At 39.3% G+C, this 27,700-nt stretch overlaps 2 protein-coding genes across 4 annotated transcripts in view; one reads left to right on the top strand and one right to left on the bottom strand.

The window, feature by feature from the left end:
• Positions 1-16,522, top strand: part of LOC129815715 (androgen receptor-like) — a 52,046-nt gene extending 35,524 nt beyond the window's left edge. For both annotated transcript variants that reach the window (XM_055869788.1, XM_055869780.1), the window contains exons 4-8: positions 7,934-8,212; positions 8,411-8,555; positions 14,162-14,292; positions 15,872-16,023; positions 16,196-16,522. In XM_055869788.1, the coding sequence (XP_055725763.1) occupies positions 7,934-8,212; positions 8,411-8,555; positions 14,162-14,292; positions 15,872-16,023; positions 16,196-16,354 (866 nt within the window). In that variant the 3' untranslated portion in view covers positions 16,355-16,522. The remainder of the gene's footprint in view (positions 1-7,933; positions 8,213-8,410; positions 8,556-14,161; positions 14,293-15,871; positions 16,024-16,195) is intronic.
• Positions 16,523-16,619: 97 nt separating this feature from the next.
• LOC129815728 (oligophrenin-1-like) overlaps positions 16,620-27,700 on the bottom strand; it is a 67,207-nt gene continuing 56,126 nt past the window's right edge. For both annotated transcript variants that reach the window (XM_055869817.1, XM_055869843.1), the window contains one exon: positions 16,620-27,694. In XM_055869817.1, coding sequence (XP_055725792.1) covers positions 27,683-27,694 — 12 coding nt within the window. In that variant the 3' untranslated portion in view covers positions 16,620-27,682. The remainder of the gene's footprint in view (positions 27,695-27,700) is intronic.

The following is a 27,700-nucleotide window of genomic DNA, read 5'->3' as shown; positions in this document are numbered from 1 at the left end:
GAGCTATACCTACAAATCTGAAATAATACCAAATGCCATGTGTACCTCTTAATTAATAGATCTCCTCCACTCGTCTGAGCCATTCCATAAAGATTGTGGAAATCAGTATATTGTATATGTTTAGATTTCCTCTAAATTGGGTGAGTTACAGAGAGAACTCATGCCTTGGCTGCCTTTGTTTGGGTTGGCATCAGTTTGAAGGAGGCGTAGATCTTAACCTGACCTATTTACTATGTGTTATGCAAAGATCAGTGCCAAGATAAGATACTAAAATTGTTAATATATTTGTGAATCCTTGGAGGAATGTTTTAATGATTTTCTTTCTCTAAATTACATGAAGGGTTATTTATTACATCTGAAATAGAAATGTCATGATTTACCAGCTTATTATGATTCAGCTACTGAGGCACTTTTCATTACGCAGATTGAAAAAATAAATGAACAATAATACTGGGATCCAAGGGTGCACCGATGGTTCACTCTACATTTCCTTAAAGGGGCAATCTGCAGTTGCTTCATCTATTTTTGGACAGTGTTTGGTTTTCGCCAGACATAAGGGGAATCATGTCGTCCAACAAGTTTGGGGCATCTACCCATATAACATTCTTCCAAAAGACTTGACCAGTCTTGATAGGTGCGTTTTGGCAAACTTGAGTCGACTTTTTAACGACATGAGTCTCGTTATGTCTGGCAAAAACCAAACACTGCATTCCATAGTAAGAACCTCATACCAATGGTCAAGCATGGTGGTGGTAGTGTGATGGTTTGGGGATGCTTTGCTGCCTCAGGACCTGGATGACTTGCCATCACTGAAAGAACCATGAAATCTGGTCTGTATCAGAGAGTTCTAAAGGAGAATGTCAGGCCATCCCTCCATGAGCTGAAGCTTAAGTGCAGCTGGGACATGCTGCAAGACAATGATCCAAAACACACAAGCAAATCTACATCAGAATGGCTGAAAAGCAAGAAATGTAACATTTTGGAATGGCCTAGCCAAAGTCCAGACCTAAACCCAATGTTATAGCAGGACCTGAAATGAGCAGTTCATGCTCAAAACCCCTCAAATGTTGCTTAGTTAAAGCAGTTCTGCATGGAAGAGTGGGCCAAAATTCCTCCACAGCCATGTGAGAAACTGATCAACAACCACAAGAAAGCGTTTGGTTGCAGTCATTGTTGCTAAAGGTGGCACAACCAGTGTAAGGGGGCAATAACTTTTTCCCACGGGGGCATTGGGTGCTGTATAACTTTGCTAATTAAATAAGTATACAAATGTGTTATTTGTTCACTCAGGTTTCCTTTATCTAATATTAAGTTTTGGTTGAAGATCTGATAGCATTCAGTGTAAAGAATATGCAAATATAGAAAAAACAGAAAGTGGGCAAATACTTTTTCTCGGCACTGTACCCCTGGTAGACACTTATAGAAAAACAGCATAATACATTACAAAGTACACTAATCCCAACGTTAAAATATGGAAACAATTTGTTTGCTGTGTTGAAGTACATCCATTATAATACTGTAACAGTACAGTAAATGATTGCTACATTTGTTCAGCTGCTAATAATATCAAGGTGTATCCCTGTGACATGGTGTGCCCATTGACTTAGCCAAGTGTGACCTTACCAAATGCTCTGCCCACTGTTGCTATGGCCATTGATTCCCTAGCCAACATACAATCCTCCCTCTCACATTGCTCACCTAGTTATCCTTCACAACTGGTATATTTTTTCTCTGTGGAACATTGGACTCTTTTAACAATTCATCTCTCAAACATGTGTGACACTAAATGCATGACCATGTGTCATCCCTTGCCCTGGTGTATTTATATTTTATGCATTTGGAACAATTATGGTAATATTCAAGATAAGATGTTTCCTTTCCTGTGGCTGTGTTTCTATGGATGGCTTAGCTAGATAAAGTATTGGTAGTACATGATACGTTTTGGGGATTAATATGCAATGATTTCTCCACCATTATCTTTACAATTGCTTCCAAACATGTATTTCACATGAATAGGCTCTGAGAGGGTTAAAACAGGTGTTCACATGTACAGTATACTGTATAAGAGCTGGACAGGTCTATTCTGGGCCTGTGCTCATAAAGCGATATGCCAAGCTAGAATTGAAATAGTTCTCAGAGCCATGACCTAGTGCCTTTGAGGTGGGTAGTGGTAGTGGGGGCCAAGCCTGTTGAGGCACACACTGAGCAAATTCATAATTCTTACTAATTTATTATATTAATCATTTGTTTAATAATACTGTCATCAATATTACTATGCATGTTTTAAGCATAACGCCCTTCGTTAATGTCACAAACACAAAGACTGAGAAGATGAAGTCTCAAGTTCCCATGATTGCATCCAGGTTAGAGGAACTGTGCATGCACCACATGTTGAGGGACATTATTAGTCAATGATTCAGGGGCTTCTTAAGCCTGGGATAAATGGGGAAGCAGACTGAAGATCCCATATAAGCAAATCCCTTATTCTCTAGATTCCATCTAGTGTCCCACTGTGATGAACTAAACTGCTGACCTGAGAAATAACTATGCACAGGAAAACTATTCTCACCTTAGACTTCAACAAAACTTTGTAAAAGCAGCGAGGATGTCTCTTAGCCATACCATTTAGTTAGAGTATTTGAAATGCTTATTAGGTTATTGATCCGATAGTTGGGAAGCAACAATTAGTATTTCTCTGTCACTCACACTCCCACGCAAGTGCCAAACACGGGGCGGCAGGTAGCCTAGTGGTTAGAGCATTGGACTAGTAACCGAAAGGTTGCAAGATCGAATCCCCAAGCTGACAAGGTAAAAATCAGTCATTCTGCCCTTGAACAAGGCAGTTATAACCCACTGTTCCTAGGCTGTCATTGAAAATAAGAATTTGTTCTTAACTGACCTGCCTAGTTAAATAAATAAAATAAATATAGAGGCAGCAGAAATAACCGTGTGAACCTAGAGCTCAGCAACTCCACAGTGTTATCTGGCAGAAATAATTATATTGAGTGAATGGTGGGTTATATACAGTTGAAGTCGAAAGTTTACATACACTTAGGTTGGAGTCATTAAAACTTGTTTTTCAACCACTCTACAAATATCTTGTCAACAAACTATAATTTTGGCAAGTCGGTTAGGACATCTACTTTGTGCAGTACACAAGTAATTTTTCCAACAACTGTTTACAGACAGATTATTTAACTTATAATTCACTGTATCACAATTCCAGTGGGTCAGAAGTTTACATACACTAAGTTGACTGTGCCTTTAAACAGCTTGGAAAATTCCAGAAAATTATGTCATGGCTTTTGAAGCTTCTGATAGGCTACATGACAGTCATTTTAGTCAATTGGAGGTGTACCTGTGGATGTATTTTAAGGCCTACCTTCAAACTCAGTGCCTCTTAGCTTGACGTCATGGGAAAATCAAAAGAAATCAGCCAAGACCTCAGAAAAAAAATTGTGGACCTCCACAAGTCTGGTACATCCTTGGGAGCAATTTCCAAACACCTGAAAGTACCACGTTCATCTGTACAAACAATAGTACGCAATGGGACACCATGGGACCACGCCGCTGACATACTGCTCAGGAAGGAGACGCGTTCTATCTACTAGAGATGAAAGTACTTTGGTGCGAAAAATGCAAATCAATCCCAGAACAACAAAAAAGGACCTTGTGAAGATGCTGGAGGAAAAGGTACAAAAGTATCTATATCCACAGTAAAACGAGTCCTATATCAACATAACCTGAAAGGCCGCTCAGCAAGGAAGAAGCCACTGCTCCAAAACTGCCATTAAAAAAGCAAGACTACGGTTAGCAACTGCACATGAGGACAAAGATTGTACTTTTTGGAGAAATGTCCTCTGGTCTGATGAAAGAAAAATATAACTGTTTAAACTTAACTTGTATGTAAACTTCTGACCCACTGAAATTGTGATACAGGGAATTATAAGTGAAATAATCTGTCTGTAAAAAATTGTTGGAAAAATGACTTGTCTCATGCACAAAGTATATGTCCTAACCGACCTGCCAAAACTATAGTTCGTTAACTTCTTTGGGGTAGGGGGCAGTAGTTTCACGTCCGGATGAAAAGCGTGCCCAGAGTAAACTGCCTGCTACTCAGGCCCAGATCCTAGGATATGTATATTATTAGTAGATTTGGATAGAAAACACTCTGACTTTTCTAAAACTGTTTGAATGATGTCTGTGAGTATAACAGAACTCATATGGCAGGCAGAAACCTGAGAAAAAATCCAACCAGGAAGTGGGAAATCTGAGGTTTGTAGGTTTTCAACTCTTTGCTTATCCAAGATACAGTGAAAATGGGGTCATGTTGCACTTCCTAAGGCATCCACTAGATGTCAACAGTCTTTAGAACCTTGTTTGATGCTTCTACTGTGAAGTGGGGGTGAATGAGAGGAGATTGAGTAAGGTCTCTCCCAGAGTGCCACGAGCTGACCATGCGCTGACCATGCGCGTTCATGTGAGAGTTAGCTGCGTTCCATTGCATTGCTGAAGACAAAGGAATTCTCCGGTTGGAACATTATTGAAGATTTATGTTTAAAAACATCCTAAAAATTGATTCTATACATCGTTTGACATGTTTCTACGGACTGTAACGGAACTTTTTGGACTTTTCGTCCGTACTTTCCACTGGACTTGCGTGCGCGTCGTGAGTTTAGATTGTGTACTGAACGCGCAAACATCAAGGAGGAATTTGGACATAAATGATGGACATTATCGAACAAAACTATTTTTTTTGTGGAACTGGGATTCCTGGGAGTGCATTCTGATGAAGATCATCAAAGGTAAGTGAATATTTATAATGCTATTTCTGACCTATGTTGAATCCAACATGGCGGATATCTCTTTGGGTTGATTTGTCGTCTGAGCGCTGTACTCAGATTATTGCATGGTTTGCTTTTTCCGTAAAGTTTTTTTGAAATCTGACACAGCGGTTGCATTAAGGAGAAGTGGATCTAAAATTCAATGTGTAACACTGTAACATCTGTAAATTGATGTGGCTCTGCAAAATCACCGGATGTTTTGGAACTACTGAACATAACGCGCCAATGTAAACTGAGATTTTTTGATATAAATATGAACTTTACCGAACAAAACATACATGTATTGTGTAACATGAAGTCCTATGAGTGTCATCTGATGAAGATCATCAAAGGTTAGTGATTAATTTTATCTATATTTCTGCTTGTTGTGACTCCTCTTTTTGTCTGGAAAAATGGCTGTGTTTTTCTGTGAATAGGCACTCACCTAATGTAATCGTTTGGTTTGCTTTCGTCGTAAAGCCTATTTGAAATCGGACACTGTGGCTGGATTTACAACAAGTGTATCTTTAAAATGGTGTAAAATATATGTATGTTTGAGGAATTTTAATTATGGGATTTCTGTTGTTTTGAATTTGGCGCCCAGCAGTTTTACTGGCTGTTCACGAGGTGAGACGCTACCATCCCACATACCCTAGAGAGGTTAACAAGAAATCTGTGGAGTGGTTGAAAAACGAGTTTTAATGACTCCAACCTAAGTGTATGTTTCACGACTTCCGCCGAAGTCGGCCCCTCTCCTTGTTCGGGCGGCGTTCGGCGATCGACGTCATCGGCTTTCTAGCCATCGCCGCTCCATTTCATATTTCCATTTGTTTTGTCTTGTTCCATACACACCTGGTTTTCATTCCCTAATCACACTGAATGTATTTAGTCCTCTGTTCCCCTCCATGTCTTTGTGTGAAATTGTTTAATGTTATGTGGATATTGTCACGTGCCAGACTTTTGTTCATGTTCCGTGTTTTGGGTACGTTTATGTACTTTCGTTTGGACCGTAAAAAAAGTGTGCCTGTTAACTACACTCTGCTCTCCTGCACCTGACTTCGTCTCCAGTACACAACAGTATGTAAACTTCCGACTTCAACTGTAAACACTTTTTGTCGTCACTACATGATTCCATAGGTGTTATTTCATTGTTTTGATGTCTTCACCCTTTTACAATGTAGAAAATTGTAAAAATAAATAAAACCCTTGAATAAGTAGGTGTGTCCAAACTTTTGACTGGTACTGTATACACTGCTCAAAAAAAATAAAGGGAACACTTAAACAACACAATGTAACTCCAAGTCAATCGCACTTCTGTGAAATCAAACTGTCCACTTAGGAAGCAACACTGATTGACAATAAATTTCACATGCTGTTGTGCAAATGGAATAGACAAAAGGTGGAAATTATAGGCAATTAGCAAGACACCCCCAATAAAGGAATGGTTCTGCAGGTGGTGACCACAGACCACTTCTCAGTTCCTATGCTTCCTGGCTGATGTTTTGGTCACTTTTGAATGCTGGTGGTGTTTTCACTGTAGTGGTAGCATGAGACAGAGTCTACAACCCACACAAGTGGCTCAGGTAGTGCAGTTCATCCAGGATGGCACATCAATGCGAGCTGTGGCAAAAAGGTTTGCTGTGTCTGTCAGCGTAGTGTCCAGAGCATGGAGGCGCTACCAGGAGACAGGCCAGTACATCAGGAGACGTGGAGGAGGCCGTAGGAGGGCAACAACCCAGCAGCAGGACCGCTACCTCCGCCTTTGTGCAAGGAGGAGCACTACCAGAGCCCTGCAAAATTACCTCCAGCAGGCCACAAATGTGCGTGTGTCTGCTCAAACGGTCAGAAACAGACTCCATGAGGGTGGTATGAGGGCCAAGTTTTAGAAACAGCTCAAGGATTTGTAATGGAAACAGGAGGCACCTGAGCTCAATTTCTAGTCTCTATACTTATGTAAATTTGATATTTCAGTTTGTTTTAAATAATTTAAAAAAATAAATTCCCCAAATACAGGTGTGCCAAGCTTGTAGCGTCATACCCAATAAGACTTGATGCTGTAATTGCTGCCAAAGGTGCTTCAACAAAGTACTGAGTTAAAAGGTCTGCATACTTATGTAAATGTAATAGATTTTTAATATTTTAAAATATAAATTAGCAAAAATTCTAAAAACCTGTTTTTACTTTGTCATTATGGGGTATTGTGTGTAGATTTACGTGGAAACATTGTATTTAGTCAATTTTAGAATAAGGCTGTAACGTAACAAAATGTGGAAAAAGTCAAGGAGTCTGAATACTTCCCGATTGCACTGTATATCATAATTAAACTTTGAATGGGATATTATTTGAAACAAGTTGGCTTTTCACTATAGCGTACAGTGTGACATATCTTCTTACAGTCTCACCTGTCAAGAGTATGCTCTCCCTTGGTACGTCCTTCTCTGTTGTTCTTTTGTTATCTTTAAACTTTCATTCCTCTCACATTTTCCTTTCCTCTGATTTGGCAATTGTTAACAGTGTTGTGGAAATTCATGAAAACTGAGAGAGACTTGTAATTTCTTCAAACAATCATCTTTATTTAATATTGATTAATTATTGCAATAATGAAGCTGGTCTACCGCACACTCTCAGGTGTTTTGCTGAGAGTTTAACCTTTAATGAAAAAACAGAGATCTTCTATAGGAGACCTAAAAATGCTTAGCCAGGGCTGGTTCCACCCCTCCAATGCTGATCGGGGGGCATCATAAGCCACCTTGGGTTAATTTCCTGTGGTCATCTACACCCGGTGCCATTTCCCAGATGCAAGAATGATTAGACGCAATAAGGGATTGTTCTACTCCTCCAGGCTATCTCTATCTCGGGTCACACACACCACATCTTATCTATGGAATGCCAGCTGTAGGTTTTTATCACCAAGTCATGAATCAATAGTCAGCTCAAGCTCCAGAGGCCCAACTCAGTCCCATAGACACAGATGAGAGACTCAAAGCTATTAGAGATGCATAAACAGTATTATAACAATCTTGTCATTTTTCTCTCACAACAGTTGCAGCAAATATTACACTATTCTTCTACCATTACTCATCCGTGTCCCATTTCTTGACCTTATGTAGCACGTAAACTGAAGAAGATTGTACAGCTGAAGAGTCCGGAGGAGGATCTGCCCACCCAAGGCCCCACTGATACCATCCAGGGAGTCTCTCCCCAATCCGGCCTGAGCTTCCATTCCCAGCTGGTGTTCCTTAACATCTTGGAATCCATTGAGCCAGAGGTGGTAAATGCGGGACATGACCAATGCCAGCCGGACTCAGCTGCAGCGCTGCTCACCAGCCTCAACGAACTCGGGGAGCGCCAACTTGTCAAAGTGGTCAAGTGGGCCAAAGGCTTGCCAGGTACAGTACTGGAATAGAAGAAATGTATTTCCATGTTGTTCTTGATTAATTGTTTAGAAGATGACATTTTATTTATAACAAGTTTGCAATGGCATTGCAGCACATTGGAGGTAGTGAAGGCATGTATCGTATTATGATAATTATATTGTAATCAATGATTGTTATCCATTTCCATGTGGTTATTCATTTTCTTCTCAGGTTTTCGGAATCTGCATGTGGATGACCAGATGACAGTCATCCAGCATTCATGGATGGGGGTGATGGTGTTCGGCTTGGGATGGAGGTCCTACAAGAATGCCAACGGCAGAATGCTCTATTTCGCCCCGGACCTTGTTTTCAATGAGTATGTGATACGATGTGATAGTGAATTCAATTATCTCCGCTAAATTACCTTATTACCACCAGGGCCATCAACTCAGCGTTGTCCCCATTATGTTGGTGGAGATTTCCTCCAGTGAGTTGGCTGTAATAAGTATGGCAGATACCAATTTTCATTTTTTTGTACATCTCTTTCCGTCTCCGTTTCTCTCTCTTTTTTCTCTCACTCTTCCTCCCTCTCTACCTCCTGCTCACTCTCGGTCTATCTTTCTCACTGATATGTCTAGAATTAGATGTGCACAAGGGCTTACAAACCTGGCTTTCAGTAACATTTATATTTAATTTCCTTGTTCGGTGTTCTTTTGTCACATAGAAAGTACTGAGGAATATTAGATTTGTTTTTGCCTTCAATCATACAGTGTCTTCAGAAAGTATTCATACCCCTGGACTTATTCCAAATGTATTTGTCTTACAGCCTGGATTAATATATATTTTCTCTCTCACCCATCTACAGACAATACCCAATAATGACAAAGTGAAAACATGTTTTTAGAATTTTTTGCAACTGTATTTTAAATGAAATACAGAAATATCAGATTTACATAAGTATTCACAGCCGAGTCAATACATGGTAGAATCATCTTTGGCAGTGATTACAGCTGTGAGTCTTGCTCATTAATTCTCTAAGAGCTTTGCACACCTGGATTGTACAATATTTGCCCATTATTCTCAGCTCTGTCAAATTGGTTGTTGATCATTGCTAGACAACCATTTTCAAGTCTTGCCATAGGTTTTCAAGCATATTTCAGCCAAAACTGTAACTCGGCCACTCCGGAATATTCACTGTCTTCTTGGTAAGCAACTCCTGTGTAGATTTGGCTTGGTGTTTTAGGTTATTGTTCTGCTGAAAGGTGAATTCATCTCCCCGTGTCTGGTAGAAACATGTTTTCCTCTAGGATTTTGCCTGTGCTTAGCTCCATTTCGTTTTTATCCTGAAAAGCTCCCCAGTCGTTAACGATTACAAGCATACCCATAACATGATGCAGCCACCACTATGCTTGAAAATATGGTACTCAGTAATGTGTTGTATTGGATTTGCCCCAAACAAAACACTTTTTATTCAGGACAAAAAGTGAATTGCTTTGCCACATTTTTTGCAGTATTACTTTAGTGCCTTGTCACAAACAGGGTGCATGTTTATTCTGCACAGGCTTCCTTCTATTCACTCGGTCACTTAGGTACAGTGGCTTGCGAAAGTATTCACCTCCCCGTGGCATTTTTCCTATTTTGTTGCCTTACACCCTGGAATTAAAATAGATTTTTGGGGGGTTTGTATCATTTGATTTACACAACATGCCTACCACTTTGAAGATGCAAAATATTGTTTATTGTAAAACAAACAAGAAATAAGACAAAAAAAAACAGAACTTGAGCGTGCATAACTATTCACCCCCCAAAGTCAATACTTTGTAGAACCACCTTTTGCAGCTGCAAGTCTCTTGGAGTATGTCTCTATCAGCTTGGCACATCTAGCCACTTGAATTTTTGTTTTGCCCATTCTTCAAGGCAAACCTGCTCCAGCTCCTTCAAGTTGGATGGATTCTACTGGTGTAAATCTTTAAGTCATACCACAGATTCTCAATTGGATTGAGGTCTGGGCTTTGACTTGGCCATCCCAAGACATTTAATTGTTTCCCCTTAAACCACTCGAGTGTTGCTTTAGCAGTATGGTTAGGGTCATTGTCCTGCTGGAAGGTGAACCGCCGTCCCAGTCTCAAATCTCGGTAAGACTGAAACAGGTTTCCCCTCAACAATTTCCCTGTATTTCCCAGTCACTGCCGATTAAAAACATCCCCACAGCATGAAGCTGCCACCACTATGCTTCACTGTGGGGATAGTGTTCCCAGGGTGATGAGAGGTGTTGGGTTTGGGCCAGACATAGCATTTTCCTTGATGACCAAAAAGCTACATTTTAGTCTCATCTGACAAGAGTACCTTCTTCCATATGTTTGGGAAGTCTCCCACATGCTTTTTGGCAAACACCAAACATGTTTGGTTATTTTTTTCTGGCTACTCTTCCGTAAAGCCCAGCTCTGTGGAGTGTATGGCTTAAAGTGGTCCTATGGACAGATACTCCAATCCCTGCTGTGGAACTTTGCAGCCCCTTCAGGGTTATCTTTGGTCTCTTTGTTGCCTCTCTGATTAATGCCCTCCTTGCCTGGTCCATGAGTTTTGGTGGGCGACCCTCTCTTGGCAGGTTTGTTGTGGTGCCATATTCTTTCCATTTTTTAATAATGGATTTAATGGTGCTCCGTGCGATGTTCAAAGTTTCTGATATTTTTTTATAACCCAACCTTGATCTGTACTTCTCCACAACTTTGTCCCTGGCCTGTTTGGAGAGCTCCTTGGTCTTCATAGTGCCGCTTGCTTGGTGGTGTTACAGACTCTGGGGCCTTTCAGAACAGGTGTATATATACACTGAGATCATGTGACAGATCCTGTGACACTTAAATAAAGTCCACCTTTGTGCAATCTAACTAATTATGTGACTTCAAGGTAATTGGTTGCACCAGATCTTATTTAGGGGCTTCATAGCAAAGGGGGTGAATACATATGCACGCACCACTTTTCCATTTTTTATAATTTTTTTAAACAAGTAATTTTTTTGTATTTCACCAATTTGGACTATTTTGTGTATGTCCATTACATGAAATTACAAATAAAAATCAATTAAAATTACAGGTTGTAATGCAACAAAATAGTAAAAACACCAAAGTAAGTATTGTCAAGTAACTACAATGTTGTTAATCCATCCTCAATTTTTATCCTATCAAAGCCATTAAATTGTAACTGTTTTAAAGTCACCATTGACCTCATGGTGAAATCCCTGAGCGGTTTCCTTCCTCTCCGGCAAATGAGTTAGTTAGGACCCTGTATCTTCGTAGTGCATTAATACACACCATGCTCAAAGGGATATTCAATGTCTGCTTAATTTTTTTTATTTTACCCATCTACCAATAGGTGCCCTTCTTTGCGAGGCATTGGTAAACCTTCCTGGTCTTTGTGTATGAAATTCACTGCTCGACTGAGGGACCTTACAGATAATTGTATGTGTGGGGTACAGATATGAGGTAGTCATTCGAAAACATGCTAAACACTATTATTTCACACAGAGTGAGTGCAACTTATTATGTATCTTGTCAAGCACATTTTTACTCCTGAACTTATTTTGACTTTACCATAACAAAAGGGGTTAAATACTTAATGACTCAAGACACTTCAGCTTTTCATTGGTAATTCATTAGTAAACATTTCTAAAAATATAATTCCACTTTGATACTATGGGGTATTGTGTGTAGGCCAGTGACAACAAATCTCAATGTAATAGATTTTAAATACAGGCTGAAACACAGCAAAATATGGAAAAAGTCAAGGTGTGTGAATCATTTCTGAAGGGAAGTAGTGATATTTAGTTCAGATCTGAATATTACTGAGTACGCTAGTAGCATAGGTGACTGAGGGAGTTCAATGACATTTAAAGTAATTCATTACTGAGGAATGTGCACAGATTTACACTATATATACACAAAAGTATGTGGACCCCCCCTTCAATTAGTTTGTTTTGTCTATTTCAGCAACACCCGTTGCTGACAGGTGTATAAAATCGCGCACACAACCATGCAATCTCAATAGACAAACATTGGCAGTAGAATGACCTTACTGAAGTGCTCAGTGACTTTCAATGTGGCATCGTCATAGGATGCCACCTTTCCAACAAGTCAGTTCGTCAAATTTCTGCCCTGCTAGAACTGCCCCGGTCAACTGGAAGTGCTGTTGTGAAGTGGAAATATCTAGGGCACACAAGCTCACAGAGCGGGACCGCCAAGTGCTGAATCGTAGAACGCAAAAATAGTCTGTCCTCGGTTGCAACACACTACCGAGTTACAAACTGCCTATGGAAGCAACATCAGAACAAGAACTGTTCGTTGAGAGCTTCATGAAATGAATTGTGTTCCATGGCCGAGCAGCCGCACATAAGCCTAAAATCACCATGCGCAATGACAAGCGTCAGCTGGAGTGGTGCAAAGCTTGCCGCCATTGGACATGCGTTTTCTGGAATGATGAGTCACGCATCACCATCTGGCAGTCCAATGGACAAATCTGGGTTTAGCGGATGCCAGGAGACGCTACCTGCCCCAATGCATAGTGCCAACTGTAAAGTTTGGTGGAGGAGGAATAATGGTCTGGGGCTGTTTTTCATGGTTCGCGCTAGGCCCCTATGTTCCAGTGAACAGTATACAATAACATTCTAGACGAAACTGTGCTTTCAACTTTGTGGTAACAGTTTGGGGAAGGCCCTTTCCTGTTTCAGCATGACAATGCCCCCGTGCACAAGCGAGGTCCATATAGAATCTTTTTTTTGAGATTCGTGTGGAATAAATTGACTGGCCTGCTCGGAGTCCTGACCTCAACCCCAACCTTTGGGATTAATTGGAACGCTGACTGCGAGCCAGACCCAATCGCCCAACAACAGTGCTAAACCTCACTAAAGTTCTTGTGGCTGAATGGAAGCAAGTCCTTGCAGCAATGTTCAAACATTTACTAGAAAGCCTTCCCAGAAGAGTGGAGGCTGTTATAGCAGAAAAGGGGGGGACCAACCTCATATTAATGTCCATGAGTTTGGAATGAGATGTTCGACATGGAGGTGTCCTCATACTTTTGGTCATGTAGTGTATATTACCTATATTGAATGCATTATTATTGGTAATATAAATGTTGGAACTAGAGTACCCTTATTAGCATTGATCCATGTAGCTAAGTAATATAGTAATATAAGTAATAATATAAGTAATATAGAGAATATAACATTCTAACATGTACTATAAGTAGTGTTGGGGAAGATTATATAGTTTACCAAGCTACCACACTGGAAGAAGTTAAGCTACACTAAAGCTACCCTTGAGTAAAATATAGTTTACTTAAAGTTACTTTGAAAAAAATTGTTCACTACATCCAAACTACTTTGTAATATTTATCATTTCTAGATCTGAAATGTCATAGACTACAAATTGCAAGAACATATCACTTTTGAGTCAGATGTTAACAGAATGTGTCATTTAGCCTATGAAACACAAAAACTATGATTCAAGTGAGAATTAGGCATGTCTGATGCCGAAAAAGGAAATTCTTTCCTACTTCTTTATGCAAAAAATGTGTGTGTGAGCTATGTGTGCAGCTACATCTCCACATGACATTTTGTTTTTTTATTAACTACGAAAAATAAAAATAAAGATTCAGTACCAATCACTGCAATCCTGTATTCAGACGGTATACCCTGCGGGCACAACTGGTTGAGATGACATCATTACAACCAGATGTTCCCGCTTAGCAGAAGGTCAAAGGTCACATATAACTATCTTCAAAAAGAGGGAGGACGCCAATTTTGTAATCATTGCAAAAGTTTCACATACTGGTCTCGCCATCTTATCCTCTCATCTATTTGCCCCCTCTATACATAATCTCTCATAGCAACAGATGATCCCTTTCTTAATATATTCCCCAATATATTCCCCCCGGTCTTTTTATTGGCTCAATCTCACCCTGTTCCTCTCTTTTCTCACGTCTCCCCAGCCATCGGATGCACATCTCTAGCATGTTCGATCACTGCATACGGATGAGACACCTCTCCCAGGAGTTTGTCCTGCTGCAAGTCACTCAGGACGAGTTCCTCTGCATGAAGGCCCTGCTCCTCTTCAGCATCAGTGAGTGTTGTTGCCTAGACAAAGGCTGAGAGGTGCATTAACAGACTATAGAAAGCATCACATTGTGTATTTCTTCTTTTATGAAATTGACTTGCAAGCAATTTCCTCTAGGCCATTTTCATGCTGTTGAAATGGAGTACAATTTGAGATACACTACATGACCAAAAGTATGTGCACACCTGCTCGTCGAACATCTCATTCCAAAATCATGGGCATTAATATGGAGTTGGAACCCCCTTTGCTGCTATAACAGTCTCCACTCTTCTGGGAAGGCTTTCCACTAGATGTTGGAACATTGCTGCAGGGCCTTGCTTCCATTCAGCCACAAGAGTATTAGTGAGGTCGGGCACTGATGTTGGGTGATTAGGCCTGACTCACAGTCGGTATTCCAATTCATCCCAAAGGTGCTCGATGGGGATGAGGTCAGGGCTCTGTGCAGGTCAGTCAAGTTCTTCCACACCGATTGACAAACCATTTCTGCATGGACCTCACTTTGTGCATGGGGGCATTGTAATGCTGAAACAGGAAAGGGCATTCCCCAAACAGTTGCCACAAAGTTGGAAGCACAGAATCGTCTAGAATGTCATTGTATGCTGTAGCATTAAGGTTTCCCTTCACTGGAACTAAGGGACCTAGCCCGAAACATGAAAAACAGCCCCAGACCATTATTCCTCCTCTACCAAACTTTATAGTTGGCACTATGCATTGGGGCAGGTAGTGTTCTCCTAGCATCCGCCAAACCCAGATTCGTCCGTCGGACTGCCAGATGGTGACGCGGGATTGGTTCATCACTCCAGAGAACGCGTTTCCACTGCTCCAATGTCCAATGGCGGCAAGCTTTACACCACTCCAGCAGACACTCGTCATTGCGCTATGGTGATTTTAGGCTTGTGTGCAGCTGCTCGGCTATGGAATACCATTTCATGAAGCTCCCGACGAACAGTTCTTGTGCTGATGTTGCTTCCAGAAGCAGTTTGGAACTCTGTAGTGAGTGTTGCAAACGAGGACAGGCAATTGTTACACGCTACGCGCTTCAGCACTCGTCGGTCCTGTTCTGTGAGCTTGCATGGCCTACCACTTCACGGCTGAGCCGTTGTTTCTCCTAGAAGTTTCCACTTCACAATAACAGCAATCTTTTGTTGTTCATGTATTGTGGACAGTAGATGGAGTTGATATACACTACATATACAAAAGGTACGTGGACAACGCTTCAAATTAGTGGACTTACAGTTGACCAGGGCAGCTCTAGCAGGGCAGAAATTTGACTTACTGACTTGTTGGAAAGGTGGCATCCTATGACGATGCCGCATTGAAAATCACTGAGCTCTTCAGTAAGGCCATTCTACTGCCAATGTTTGTCTATTGAAATTGCATGGCTGTGTGCTCGATTTTATACACCTGTCAGTAACAGGTTTGGCTGAAATAGCCAAATCCACTAATTTGAAGAGATGTCCACATACTTTAGTATATACAGTATAGTGTAGCTTCCATTGGAACCAAACAGTGCATTTTTTTTTATAGTTTAACAACAGAGATTCAATATTGTGGACAAAACAACTACATGCTGTCTCATTTGCAGTTCCAGTGGACGGTCTTAAGAGTCAGAAGTACTTTGATGAATTGCGGCTGACCTACATCAATGAACTTGGTCGCGTCATTAACTACGGAAGGAAGTCCAACTGCTCTCAGAGGTTGTATCAACTCACCCGTCTCATGGATTCCCTCCAACCGGTGAGAGACAATGTGCATCCTTAATAACTGTATTTGATTTATTCTGTTGTCATAGCAGATTTGATCATACATTCTAAGTTATGAAATTCTTACTTTGTTTTCCAAAGCAAAATCGTAGAATGTGACAGAATTGTAACCTTGTCTTGTCTCTGTCCATCTTTCCAACCCCCAGGTTGTGAGGAAACTCCAGCAGTTTACATTTGATCTGTTTGTCCAGGCCCAGTCTCTGCCCACCAAGGTCAACTTTCCAGAGATGATTGCAGAGATAATCTCAGTACATTTGCCAAAGATCCTGGCAGGCTTGGCCAAACCAATCCTGTTCCACAAGTAGCAGGATTTGCCATCATACTGAGAAAACAATCCAATCCTGTTCCACAAGTAGCAGGATTTGCCATCATACTGAGAAAAAAATCCAATCCAAGCTGCCTCTATATACTTCAGCCAAGGCTCTGTAGTGTTTCCCTTGTAATGTTCTCTCTCTCCCATTTTTTTTTTATATCTAATAGCTCAATGTACCATTTCTGAAATCATTGTATCATTACAGTAGTTTAGCCGCTTATCAGACATAATTGAGATAATTTTCTCAGAAGGGCAGCAAGGTTTTAGCATTTATTTCAAGTTGCAAGGTGTCACCTTGTTGACAGCCCAATCTGTCCTGTATTTCAAGAAAAAAAATACACAAGACTAGTAGTGTTATGTCAAATGTAAGAATCAGAAGAATATCATCCATTGACTGGATGAAGACAAGACTAAACAAAATGCAGAAACAGTTAAACATAGCTATGCATATCTCTACTTTAGGAACTTTCATGAGATTGTGCTATGCAAAAAAAAATATTACCAAAAGGAGTGTGAAACAGTCGTTTGCAGTATACTCTTACATACACAGTCTATCTATATTTACTAGCTAACTACTCAACGGTTGTATCCGACTGACTATGGTGTACTAGAATGCTATTTTCAATATACATATACAATGCATACATCACTACATGTATTGTACAGTATTTAAAACTTTCTTCTTAGTTATTTAGGTAGTGAACAAACAGTAATTCTAATGGTACAGTCATACTTTAATCTATTCACCCAAAGTGACTAACTAATTCCAGACACAAAGCGAGACAATTGGAATGAATAACTTTCCAGAATATTTTCAGTGGCAGTGGATCTCTATTGAGTTATTTAAAAATAAATTATAGTATGAAACCTTCTACAACTTGGCTGCACATTTAGTCTGCATGTTTCAGATGACTCTTTTGCGTCACACATGACAGTATTGTGCCCAAATTAGTTGGTCAAACTGAACATACTCATAATCTATTAATGCTGAAAATCCTCTAAGGTTTAACTCGGCCTGAATATTTGCATTTTTTAGTTCATCAGAACATACAGAGGTGCATGCGCCATGTGTTTGTAGATGTTAGAATGATTTAATCTTTATTGAAAACAACAGGGGCGGAACTTTGGTTTTAGAAGTGGGGGGGACATAGCGTGCCAAATTCATGTGGCCATTTGTCACCAACAATTGCTCTATCATGAGTTCCATTAAATGCAAACAATGTTCAAGCCAGGGGAGAACGAATGCCTCTTCTCATTGAAGCCTTGAAGTTCAAGTCCGACCTTGGTACTGCAGGCATTGTTTGAAGAAAACAGGATCCCCCATTATAGTGAATGGGAAAATAGCAATCTTCGTGGTCAATCGTGTAAAAAAAATAACAATCATGGTGCCAATAATTGCCTCTATTACACCAAATGTATGTCCCTGAACCAATTATTTTAAAAATCGCACAAGGATAATTTAGTAGCTAATGGCAGCCTGCAGTATCCCAGTCAGCCTTCAACTTTAGTTACTCAATGAGATGGGGCAGCATAGAGCTAGCCTGTAACGTCACTTCCTGGAGTAGCTCAAACTGCGCATGTTATGTACGCATGATACGCAATCTTATCAGACTTCCTTAGCTTCAAGTGCTCTATTGAGTCTTCACATAGGAATGAACGGTGTCCATTCATATAGTCATTAGTTCAAACTAAGTGAGTGACATTTTTGTTCAGAAACTTCAACAAAATAAAACTTTGGATTCAAGAATAGCACAAAACAATAGTTTAATTCAACAAATTCCCTGTCTTTGTTTTTATATGCCAACTGTGGCTTAAATTACTTCATAAAATCAAACAGTTTCATATTTTAGATTAGGTGAAATGCATTATCATATTAAGAATGTAATTATATGCCTTTAAAATGCTGAAATTTTCATGTAGATATCTTGAAAACAAAAAACTCCAGAAAGATCCCATTTTCATGGTCTTCGACATCTGATTGAGCAAATGGTGGTATCCTAGTGGTTAGAGCATTGGGCCAGTAACTGACAGATTGGAATCTCCGAGCTGACAAGGTGAATAATCTGTTCATGTGCCCTTAAGCAAGGCACTTAACCCTAATTGCTCCTGTAAGACGCTCTGGATAAGAACTGGTGCACCTGGCACCGACAATCATACCATGCTCAAATTCGCTTAGGTCCCTCGTTTTGCTCATCCTAACATTAAATCAAACAGTAACTGAATGCCTCAATGCCCGTCTGCCTTCTTTATACAGCAAGCCACAGCCACATGACTCCCTGTCGGTAGGAAGAACCATTTTCATGAAAGGAGTGAATAAAAACTGGCCACTGAGTGTATATCTCTTCAATAGTTTGTGCATGAAGCTGTATTTACATTGTGACTTAAACCGTTTCTGTATAACTCATATTACTGTCAATTGAGATGTGAGAAACATTTGTTGTTGACAACCATAATTCTTATAAATGGACTGCAATTATCTAAGTAGCTCAATTCAATCAAACCCCATTGCAATTTTCAAGCAGTAGCATTTATATAAATATACTATTTCCCTTACAAACAATCAATGAAATGTATTTTATAAAGTCATTTTTACATTAGCAGTTTTCCAAAGTGCTAAACACAATGGCAAAATGGTTTTGGTAAAAACTGCAGATTAAGACACGTGTACATTACAGAAGTTGTGTACACAAGGATACTGCATAAATATTGCTACAGCAGATTTGATTGAATTCAGTCCTAGGATACAATTGCTCATCTGAAAATATCTGACATTTTCTCTTTTGGGGAGACAGGCTATGCCTATAAGCAATGACATTGTTAATTTGAATGTTTAATACATCAGATGACAATTTGTTAAGACCATGGGTACATACTGTACATTGATTGGTATTGTTGTATTCATTTGTTACTCATCTTGAGAAGAAAATATACTCATTACAGGGTTTTCCTTAAAAAACATCTAAAATCAGGCAACCCAAATTGGAAAATATCTCTGAGTACTAATTCAAAATGTACTATAGGGCCCTATAATTATATATATATATCTTTTTTGTTGTCAAATTCAGTTTAGTATTTTTCCACATTTACGTTTTCTGATTGGTTTTACATTTTTGTTTTGCACTGTAAAAATTACAATAGCCACAATACAGTTATCATTAGCGTCGCTAACTGGTTACACAAAGTGCGGCCACCACACATACAGGGGCATTCCCATGCCATTGCTTCTTCAGAAAGTTTCAGGGAAAAAAATATAACTGATGCATTATTTTCATATCTTGTGAGGAACTTGTGCAAATAAACATTTGATTCATATTCTACTAAATTCAACACTTTTGAATATTGTTGAAATCCATTTGTCTGGATTCCGTGATGTCTGCAGATTTTATAGGGCCCTAAATATGAAGGCCATGCAATTGCCTTAAAAAAGCATAGATGTTCTCCCATATATTATTTTACAGTTCGTGTAACTTTTAAATAATCTGTAAAGTAAAATTAACTGCAGTTGTGTCTACCATACTGAGTCCACATTACTGAACTTTAATTCTGAGGTAAATAGATTGAAGGAAATGATCACAAAGAAACTCTCTCTTTATACACCCAGTAATCATGCAATTACTATTTTGTTTATCATTATACATGTTTTCAACATTCTTTTTAGATTGACTTGGAGAACAGGATTGCTCTGTCAAGCAATAAACGATTTTCCATCCATCGATTTTCCACTTTACTTGAAAATGTACCATGGTAGACATACATTGAGATTTCCATATAAGCCTACAAGTAAATGATATCACAAGTATATTAAAAAGTCAAAATGGACATAGCTGTATGTATTTATACATTTGTATATTAACCTGTTTTTGTGTAAATGGTACAATTATTTGTGTACATGTTACTGACATTTTATGTCTGTTACAAAATGTAATGGCTGAACATTTTTCTTACAAAATCAATTGTTAATGCTTTTTGACTACCTTCTGTAGTAGTATTGATTTAAATATTTTGTGAGTAAAATTCAAAGTTGCATGACTTCTTAAAGATGAGGCAATTCTGACCATCAAAATGGTATTACCGAATCTTTGAAAGTTTGTTGTATTTTTACGTCTCTTATGTGAAGTGACTACTATTGAATGAGTCTATTTAAGAATGACCCCCCCCCCCCCCGTAACCTGTAAATTGATTGTCCATTTTCAGCTATTGATATGATTTGTCAGGTAGGTCTTAGTGTACATGTTGTGTTCCTTGTTTATTTTCCTTTGCATATTATTAAAAACAATCAAAAGTGTAAATGTGTGTTTCACTTACTTTAAAATGTACATACTGTAGTTGTTTCATGTTAACCTTCCTTATATTTTTCATAAATCTCTGAACCCAGAACCAAATCTTGTGTGCACTATCTAGCTAGCTACTTGGTTTATGTTTGGGGGTTAAAATCTGAGCGCAAAAGGGAGATTCAGCCCCTCCCCACTATGTAAATTCTGGCAAAAATCTGGCATCCACTTCGAATGACACGCATGCCAACTCTCACCAGGGCTATACTGTACAGTATGTCTATCTTTCAAAAAAGTATAATTAGGAAGTCAGGGGTCTCAACTTACTGTTGAGATATAGCATTGCAGAATACACAACATGCAAATCGAAATTTGGTAGTGCATCAGCAGTTTTCCTCTTATGTCAGTCACTCAATTAGCCCATGTCAGCTAACATGTTATAGATTGCTAGGTAAGTTGGTCCAGCCAGCTAATTAAACCTTGTAGTAATCATAGCCAAATGACTGACGGGGAAACCAAAGGCACGTGCCCAGGGGCCCTGACTTCCAGGGGCCCCCCATTGATTTTGTTAGTTTCTCACTCAGATGACTTATGCCATGTTCATAAGCTATGGCAAAATGTGTAGAACTGCAAGGAAGTAGAATTAACACTGCAACATTTTCTCTCTATTCCATGACACAATAAGTAGAATCACATGAAATTTTATTTAAACTGCCCGTACTCAAGTGATTACTCTTATGAACATAAAAACTTGGTTGCAATGGTAAAAATGTAATACATTTTTAATACTGGTAATCAGAATGTGTTAGGTATCAAATTATATTGCTATGATTTGATTGTTTGAATTGTAATTTTATTTTAAAAAAGCAGTTGTTTCAAGACCTAAAATGCAATGTTTTACATTTTATATTTAAGCAATAAGGCACGAGACGGTTTGGTATATGGCCAATATACCAAGGCATTAGGGCTGTTCCTTAGTACGACGCAACGAGGAGTGCCACGATATAGCCCTTAGCCGTGGTATATTGGCCATATACCACAAACCCCAGAGGTGCCTTATTGATATTACAAACCGGTTACCAACATTACTAGAGCAGTAAAAATGCATGTTTTGTCATACCCGTGGTATACGGTCTGATATACCACAGCTGTCAGCCGATCAGCATCCAGGGCTCGAATGACCCAGTTTATAATTCTAAATAAAACATGTCTATTTGTTCAGCCCAGGGACCACCAAGCCAAAGGTTTGAGCACCCCTGTCCTAAGTACTTTATACAATGCAAAAAAAGTTTTGCAGTATAAAACACTTGCATTATGTTTTATCATTGATACACAGTTACACATCAAATGTTTTGGTTGATATTGAACTGTCATTTTAAGTATTTTTCACAGTTGCAAATCCAGTGGACACAAATGCAACCACAGTTCAATAATTACATATAAATTTCAAGTAAATTAAATATAACTAATATAACCCCTTAGGGCAATTAATAAATGCGTTTGCTTATTGACAAAAATATAATAGAATCCAATCTATCTTGTAAATTCCTTCTTGATAAGACCATAGAGCATTTTGAACAGGTTATTAGTATGCTTTAAAACTAGAAGCTGGCTCCCCTGGATTCTTAAGGAAACGCAGCTATTTTTATATCAATATAAAATCATTTCTGGATAACAATTAAAAACTCACTGTAATAGGGTTCCATGGAAACTGACAAAAATATGTTTTTAGCAAAACAATATTTCTTAAGCAAGCAAGAATTTAGCTGGGACTGCCTGGCAGTCTGAGTGGGGAGGGGAAGATTAGCTGTAATTTATTTTTTCACCCTCAGTAATGTACACACAATACAGAATAATGACAAAGCAAAAACTATTGACATTTTTGTAAAAAAAAATAAAAATAACACACACACCACAGGACCCATCACATTTACATACAGTACCAGTCAAAAGTTTGGACACCTACTCAATCCAGGGTTTTCTTTATTTTTACTATTTTCTACATTGTAGAATAAGTGTGAAGACGTCAAAACTATAACATATATGGAATCATCAGGTAACCAAAAAAGTGTTAAAACAAATAAAATATATTTTATTGTGTTGGAGGTAAGCAGCCACCCTTTGCCTTGATGACAGCTTTGCACACTCTTGGCATTGTCTCAACTAGCTTCATGAGGTAGTCACCTGGAATGCATGCCAATTAACAGGTGTGCCTTGTTAATTTGTGGAATTTCTTTCTTTCCTTAATGCGTTTGAGTCAATTGTGTTGTGACAAGGCAGGGGTGGTATACAGAAGCTAGCCTTATTTGGTAAAAGACAAAGTCCATATTATGGCAAGAACATCTCAAATAAGCAAAGAGAAATGACAGTCCACCATTAATTTAAGACATGAAGGCCAGTCACTCTGGAAAATTTAAAAAACTTAAACAGTTTCTTCAAGTGCAGTCGCAAAAACCATCAAGCGTTATGATGAAACTGGCTCTCATGAGGACCGCCACAGGAAAGAAAGACCCAGAGTTACCTCTGCTGCAGAGGATAAGTTCATCAGAAATTGAAGCCCGGATAAATGCTTCACAGAGTTCAAGTAACAGACAACTGTTCTGAGTAGACTGCGTGAATCAGGCCTTCATGGTCGAATTGCTGCAAAGAAACCACAACTAAAGGACACCAAGAAGAAGATACTTGCTTGGGCAAAGAAACATGAGCAATTGATATTAGACCTGTGGAAATCTGTCCTTTGGTCTGATGAGTCCAAATTGGAGATTTTGGTTCCAAAAGCCATGTCTTTGTGAGATGCAGAGTAGGTGAATGGATGATCTCTGCATGTGTGGTTCCCACCGTGAAGCATGGAGGTGGTGTGATGGTACTTTGCTGGTGACACTGTCAGTGATTTATTTAGAATTCAAGGCACACTTAACCAGCATGGCTCCCACAACATTCTGCAGTGATATGCAATCCCATCTGGTTTGTCAGCAGGACAATGACCCAAAACACACCTCCAGGCTGTGTAAGGGCTATTTGACCAAGAAGGAGAGTGATGGAGTGCTGCATCAGATGACCTGGCATCCACAATCACATGGCCTCAACCCAATTGAGATGGTTTGGGATGAGTTGGACCGCAGAGTGAAGGAAAAGCAGCCAATAAATGCTCTGTGTACGTGGGAACTTCTTCAAGACTGTTGGAAAGCTGGTTGAGAGAATGCCAAGAGTGTGCAAAGCTATAATCAAGGCAAAGGGTGGCTACTTTGAAGAATCTAAAATATATTTTGATTTGTTTAACACTTTTTTGATTACTACATGATTCCATGTGTTGTTTCATGGTTTTGATGCCTTCACTATTATTCTACAATGTAGAAAATAGTAAAAATAAAGAAAAAGCCTGGAATGAGTAGGTGTCCAAACTTTTGACTGATACTGTAAGTATTCAGACCCTTTACTCAGTACTTTGCTGAAGCACCATTGGCAGCGATTACAGCTTCGAGTCTTCTTGTGTACGACGCTACAAGCTTGGCACACCTGTATTTGGGGAGTTTCTCCCATTCTTCTCTGCAAATCCTCTCAAGCTCTGTCAGGTTGGATGGTGAGCGTCGCTGCACAACTATTATCAAGTCTCTCCAAAGATGTTCGATTAGGTTCAAGGGTCTGAATACTTATGTAAATAAGGTATTTGTTTATTTAAAAAAAATAAAAAACATGTTTTTGCTTTGTCATTATGGGGTATGGGTGTAGATTGATGAGGAATTTTAAAAAAAATCGATTTTAGAGGAAGGCTGTAATATAACAAAATGTGGAAAATGTCAAGGGTCTGAATACTTTCCAAATGCACTGTATATGTTTTGTTTGTTTTTTTGTCCTCATTTGGACTAATCTTCCAAGATATTGCACATGAACATATCTTCCAATATGTTCATGTGCAATATCTAAGACATTAGTTTTATGCAGGCTACAGTACCAAACTGTTTTCTTTATTTTCCCATGACTGCAAGGCCAAGCATGACCAAGCATGACTCCAACACAGACAACGATGATACAGCCTATAGGGGGGAGGTCAGAGACCTGGCAGTGTGGTACCAGGACAACAACCTCTCCCTCAATGTGAGCAAGACAGGAGATGATCGTGGACTACAGGAAAAGGAGGGGCGAACAGACCCCCATTAACATCGACGGGGCTGTAGGAGCGGGTCGAGAGTTAAGTTCCTTGGTGTCCACATCACCAACAAACTATCATGGTCCAAACACACCACGACAGTCATGAAGAGGGCACGACAACACCTTTTCCCACTCAGGAGACTGAAAAGATTTGGCATGGGTCCCCAGATCCTCAAAATGTTCTACAGCTGCACCATCGAGAGCATCCTGACCGGGTGCATCACCGCCTGGTATGGCAACTGCTCGGCATCTGACCATAAGGCGCTACAGAGGGTAGTGCATACGGCCCAATACATCAATGTGGCCAAGCTTCCTGCAATAGAGGACCTATATACTAGGTTGTGTCAGAGGAAGGCCAAAACAATTGTCCAAGACTCAAGTCAGCCAAGTCATAGACTGTTCTCTCTGCTACTGCATGGCAAGCGGTACTGGAGCGTCAAGTCTAGGCCCAAAATGCTCCTTAACAGCTTCTGCCCCTAAGCCATAAGTCTGCTGAAAAATTAATGAAATGGCCACCGGAGTATTTACATTGACATCCCCCCTTTGTTTTTACACTGCTGCTACTCACTGTTTACTATCCATCTATCTATGCATAGTCACTTTACCCCCACCTACATGTACAAATTACCTCAACTAACCTGTATCCCCGCACACTGACTCGGTACTGGAACCACCTGTATATAGCCTTGTTATTATTATGTAATCTTGTTGTGTTACTTTTTACTTTAGTTTATTTAGCATTGAACTGCATTGTTGGTTAAAGGCTTGTAAGTAAGCATTTCTTGGATAAGGTCTACCTACAGCTGTTGGATTTGGCACGTGACAAATAACATTTGATTTGACTGCTGCATGTATCATTGCCACTGTTCATCGAAGTCTACCTTTTCTCAAATTCTGACAATGAAAATCCCTCTTAGAAAATTACACTAAAAGGACATTTTGGAGTAACTTTATACAGTATTCTCTTGCCCTGCATTTGAGTTATAGTTGTTTTTTTGTGATGTGGATATGACCACGCTAGTCCCCTTATGCTCAACTTATTAACCATTCTGATCACGCTTGTCAATGTTTTTGAGAAAGAGTGGAAAGTTGATTTATTTTACTTTTCATGCTGATACATGGGGCATGTTTCTTGATAAATCTGTACAACACTTACAGAATGCATACAAGGGGGGGGGGGGAGCTGACAATTAGTTTAAGACAGGACATTAAAGAGCATATTTGTTTTATACAATCACACAATTAACATAAAAAACATCAATACAGGTGTTGCTGTTAAATATTTTGTTGACAGAGAGGATCAAGCAGGTAAGAGACACATAAGACAAGGAATGTTTCTTTGTCCAAATGTTCACAGAAATCAATTGGGAGTGAAGACAATTTTAAGATGATCCAAAAACCTCTGGGAATTCTAATGACGAGCTCTTACCTGCGTTGTCAATCATTCACAAAATATTCTGAGACAGAAATCATTGAAGACATTTTTTTTTAATGCTATACATATTAGCTTTGCATAAACCTCCCTTCAAAATATAATGCTTTCTTAAAATTACACAGTATTCTCCATTGTGAGGTTATCTGCAATGGTGCAAGCCACAAACAGGTATAACAGTTGCTAGTACTATGTAGCAATGTGTACCCACACTAGGTAGAATGTACAGTAGCTGCCAATGTAATTACCATGTAAATGGACTTAGTGACACTACCTACGAAGTAGGACCAAAAGAAACATTCATGTTGGAGTGTTGTATGAATGACAGTACCCACATGGAAATAGAGAGATACCAACAAACGGTTTCAAAAAAACAACAAAAAAACAATTGCAAACATTTGAACTGCTGATCATTCAAATAAACCAGTGGTTATTTGGATTCCACAATCTAAAATTATTTAGTTAAGAGTTCTTAAAGCTGAGCTCCGCATTAGGTGAAACAGCGCCACTGGTCGCCCCAGGCGCATTTGTTACATGTTTTGTTTCTGCTGTTCTATCGCATGTGCAATGATGTCCTAGAAAATACATAAAACATGTTTGAAGTGACATCTTCGTTGGACGTGGCAGTTTCACCGCTACGTATTCCAGCTTTAAGGGTTCTTAAGAACATGGGAATGGTGAAATACATCTAACTAGATCTAACAAAGACACAGCATTCTGTAGTGTGACAGTGTGGATAATCATTTGTTACTTATCATTGTTATCATGGTTGGTATAGTTGGACTAACCTCAAGCTTAACCAAATGTATTATGGTATTTAGCACATCAGAATGTCCGTGGTCTGTTTTCATTCATCAAAGTGCATCATGAACAGAAGGAGTAGAGAGCAAAGCATATAACTCAACTCAGACTTTCTTAGAACCTGCATCTTTTGTTTTCAGTTTTGATTTAAGATGCTAGTTAACAATATTGTGCTACAGCTGAGCCACTTGGGGTGCTTTAATTTCAACCTGGTACAATAGGGTACTACATTATAGAATATGTCAATTCCAAATGGTATCAGGTAGCTACAGTAGCTTTTTTTTGAGCAGTTTGAAATTTAATGTGAAACGTGTCGTAATATTGTTTGTCAAATACCTGGATACTGGAACTTGCCACTTGGACCAGGATTCATTTAGTTAACACATTATATAGAGTTGATCCCATATAATATCGATCCAGATGCCAAAAGCTAAAAGATACGGATCAGACAGAGACATATAAAGGCATCCTATCTAGACCGGAGCTCCTTTATCACAAGTTAAACAACATGTTAATTGGGTCCCTTATAACAACAAGCAGGAGGATATCCACTGACAGGACAAAAGTGCTGTCATTCTGAGAGCATGCCTCCATTCCACAACAGGACAGTGCGTGTCCAGATACGCACTGCAGTTCCACAGGAGTAGAGGCCATGGTAACAGACTAATCAACTTAAATTCTAAGG

This window comes from Salvelinus fontinalis, chromosome 2 (genome assembly GCF_029448725.1).
Source record: "Salvelinus fontinalis isolate EN_2023a chromosome 2, ASM2944872v1, whole genome shotgun sequence".
Classification (NCBI taxonomy): Eukaryota; Metazoa; Chordata; class Actinopteri; order Salmoniformes; family Salmonidae; genus Salvelinus; species Salvelinus fontinalis.
Note: the sequence above shows the minus strand (reverse complement) of the source record. Positions and strands in the feature narration are given on the sequence as shown.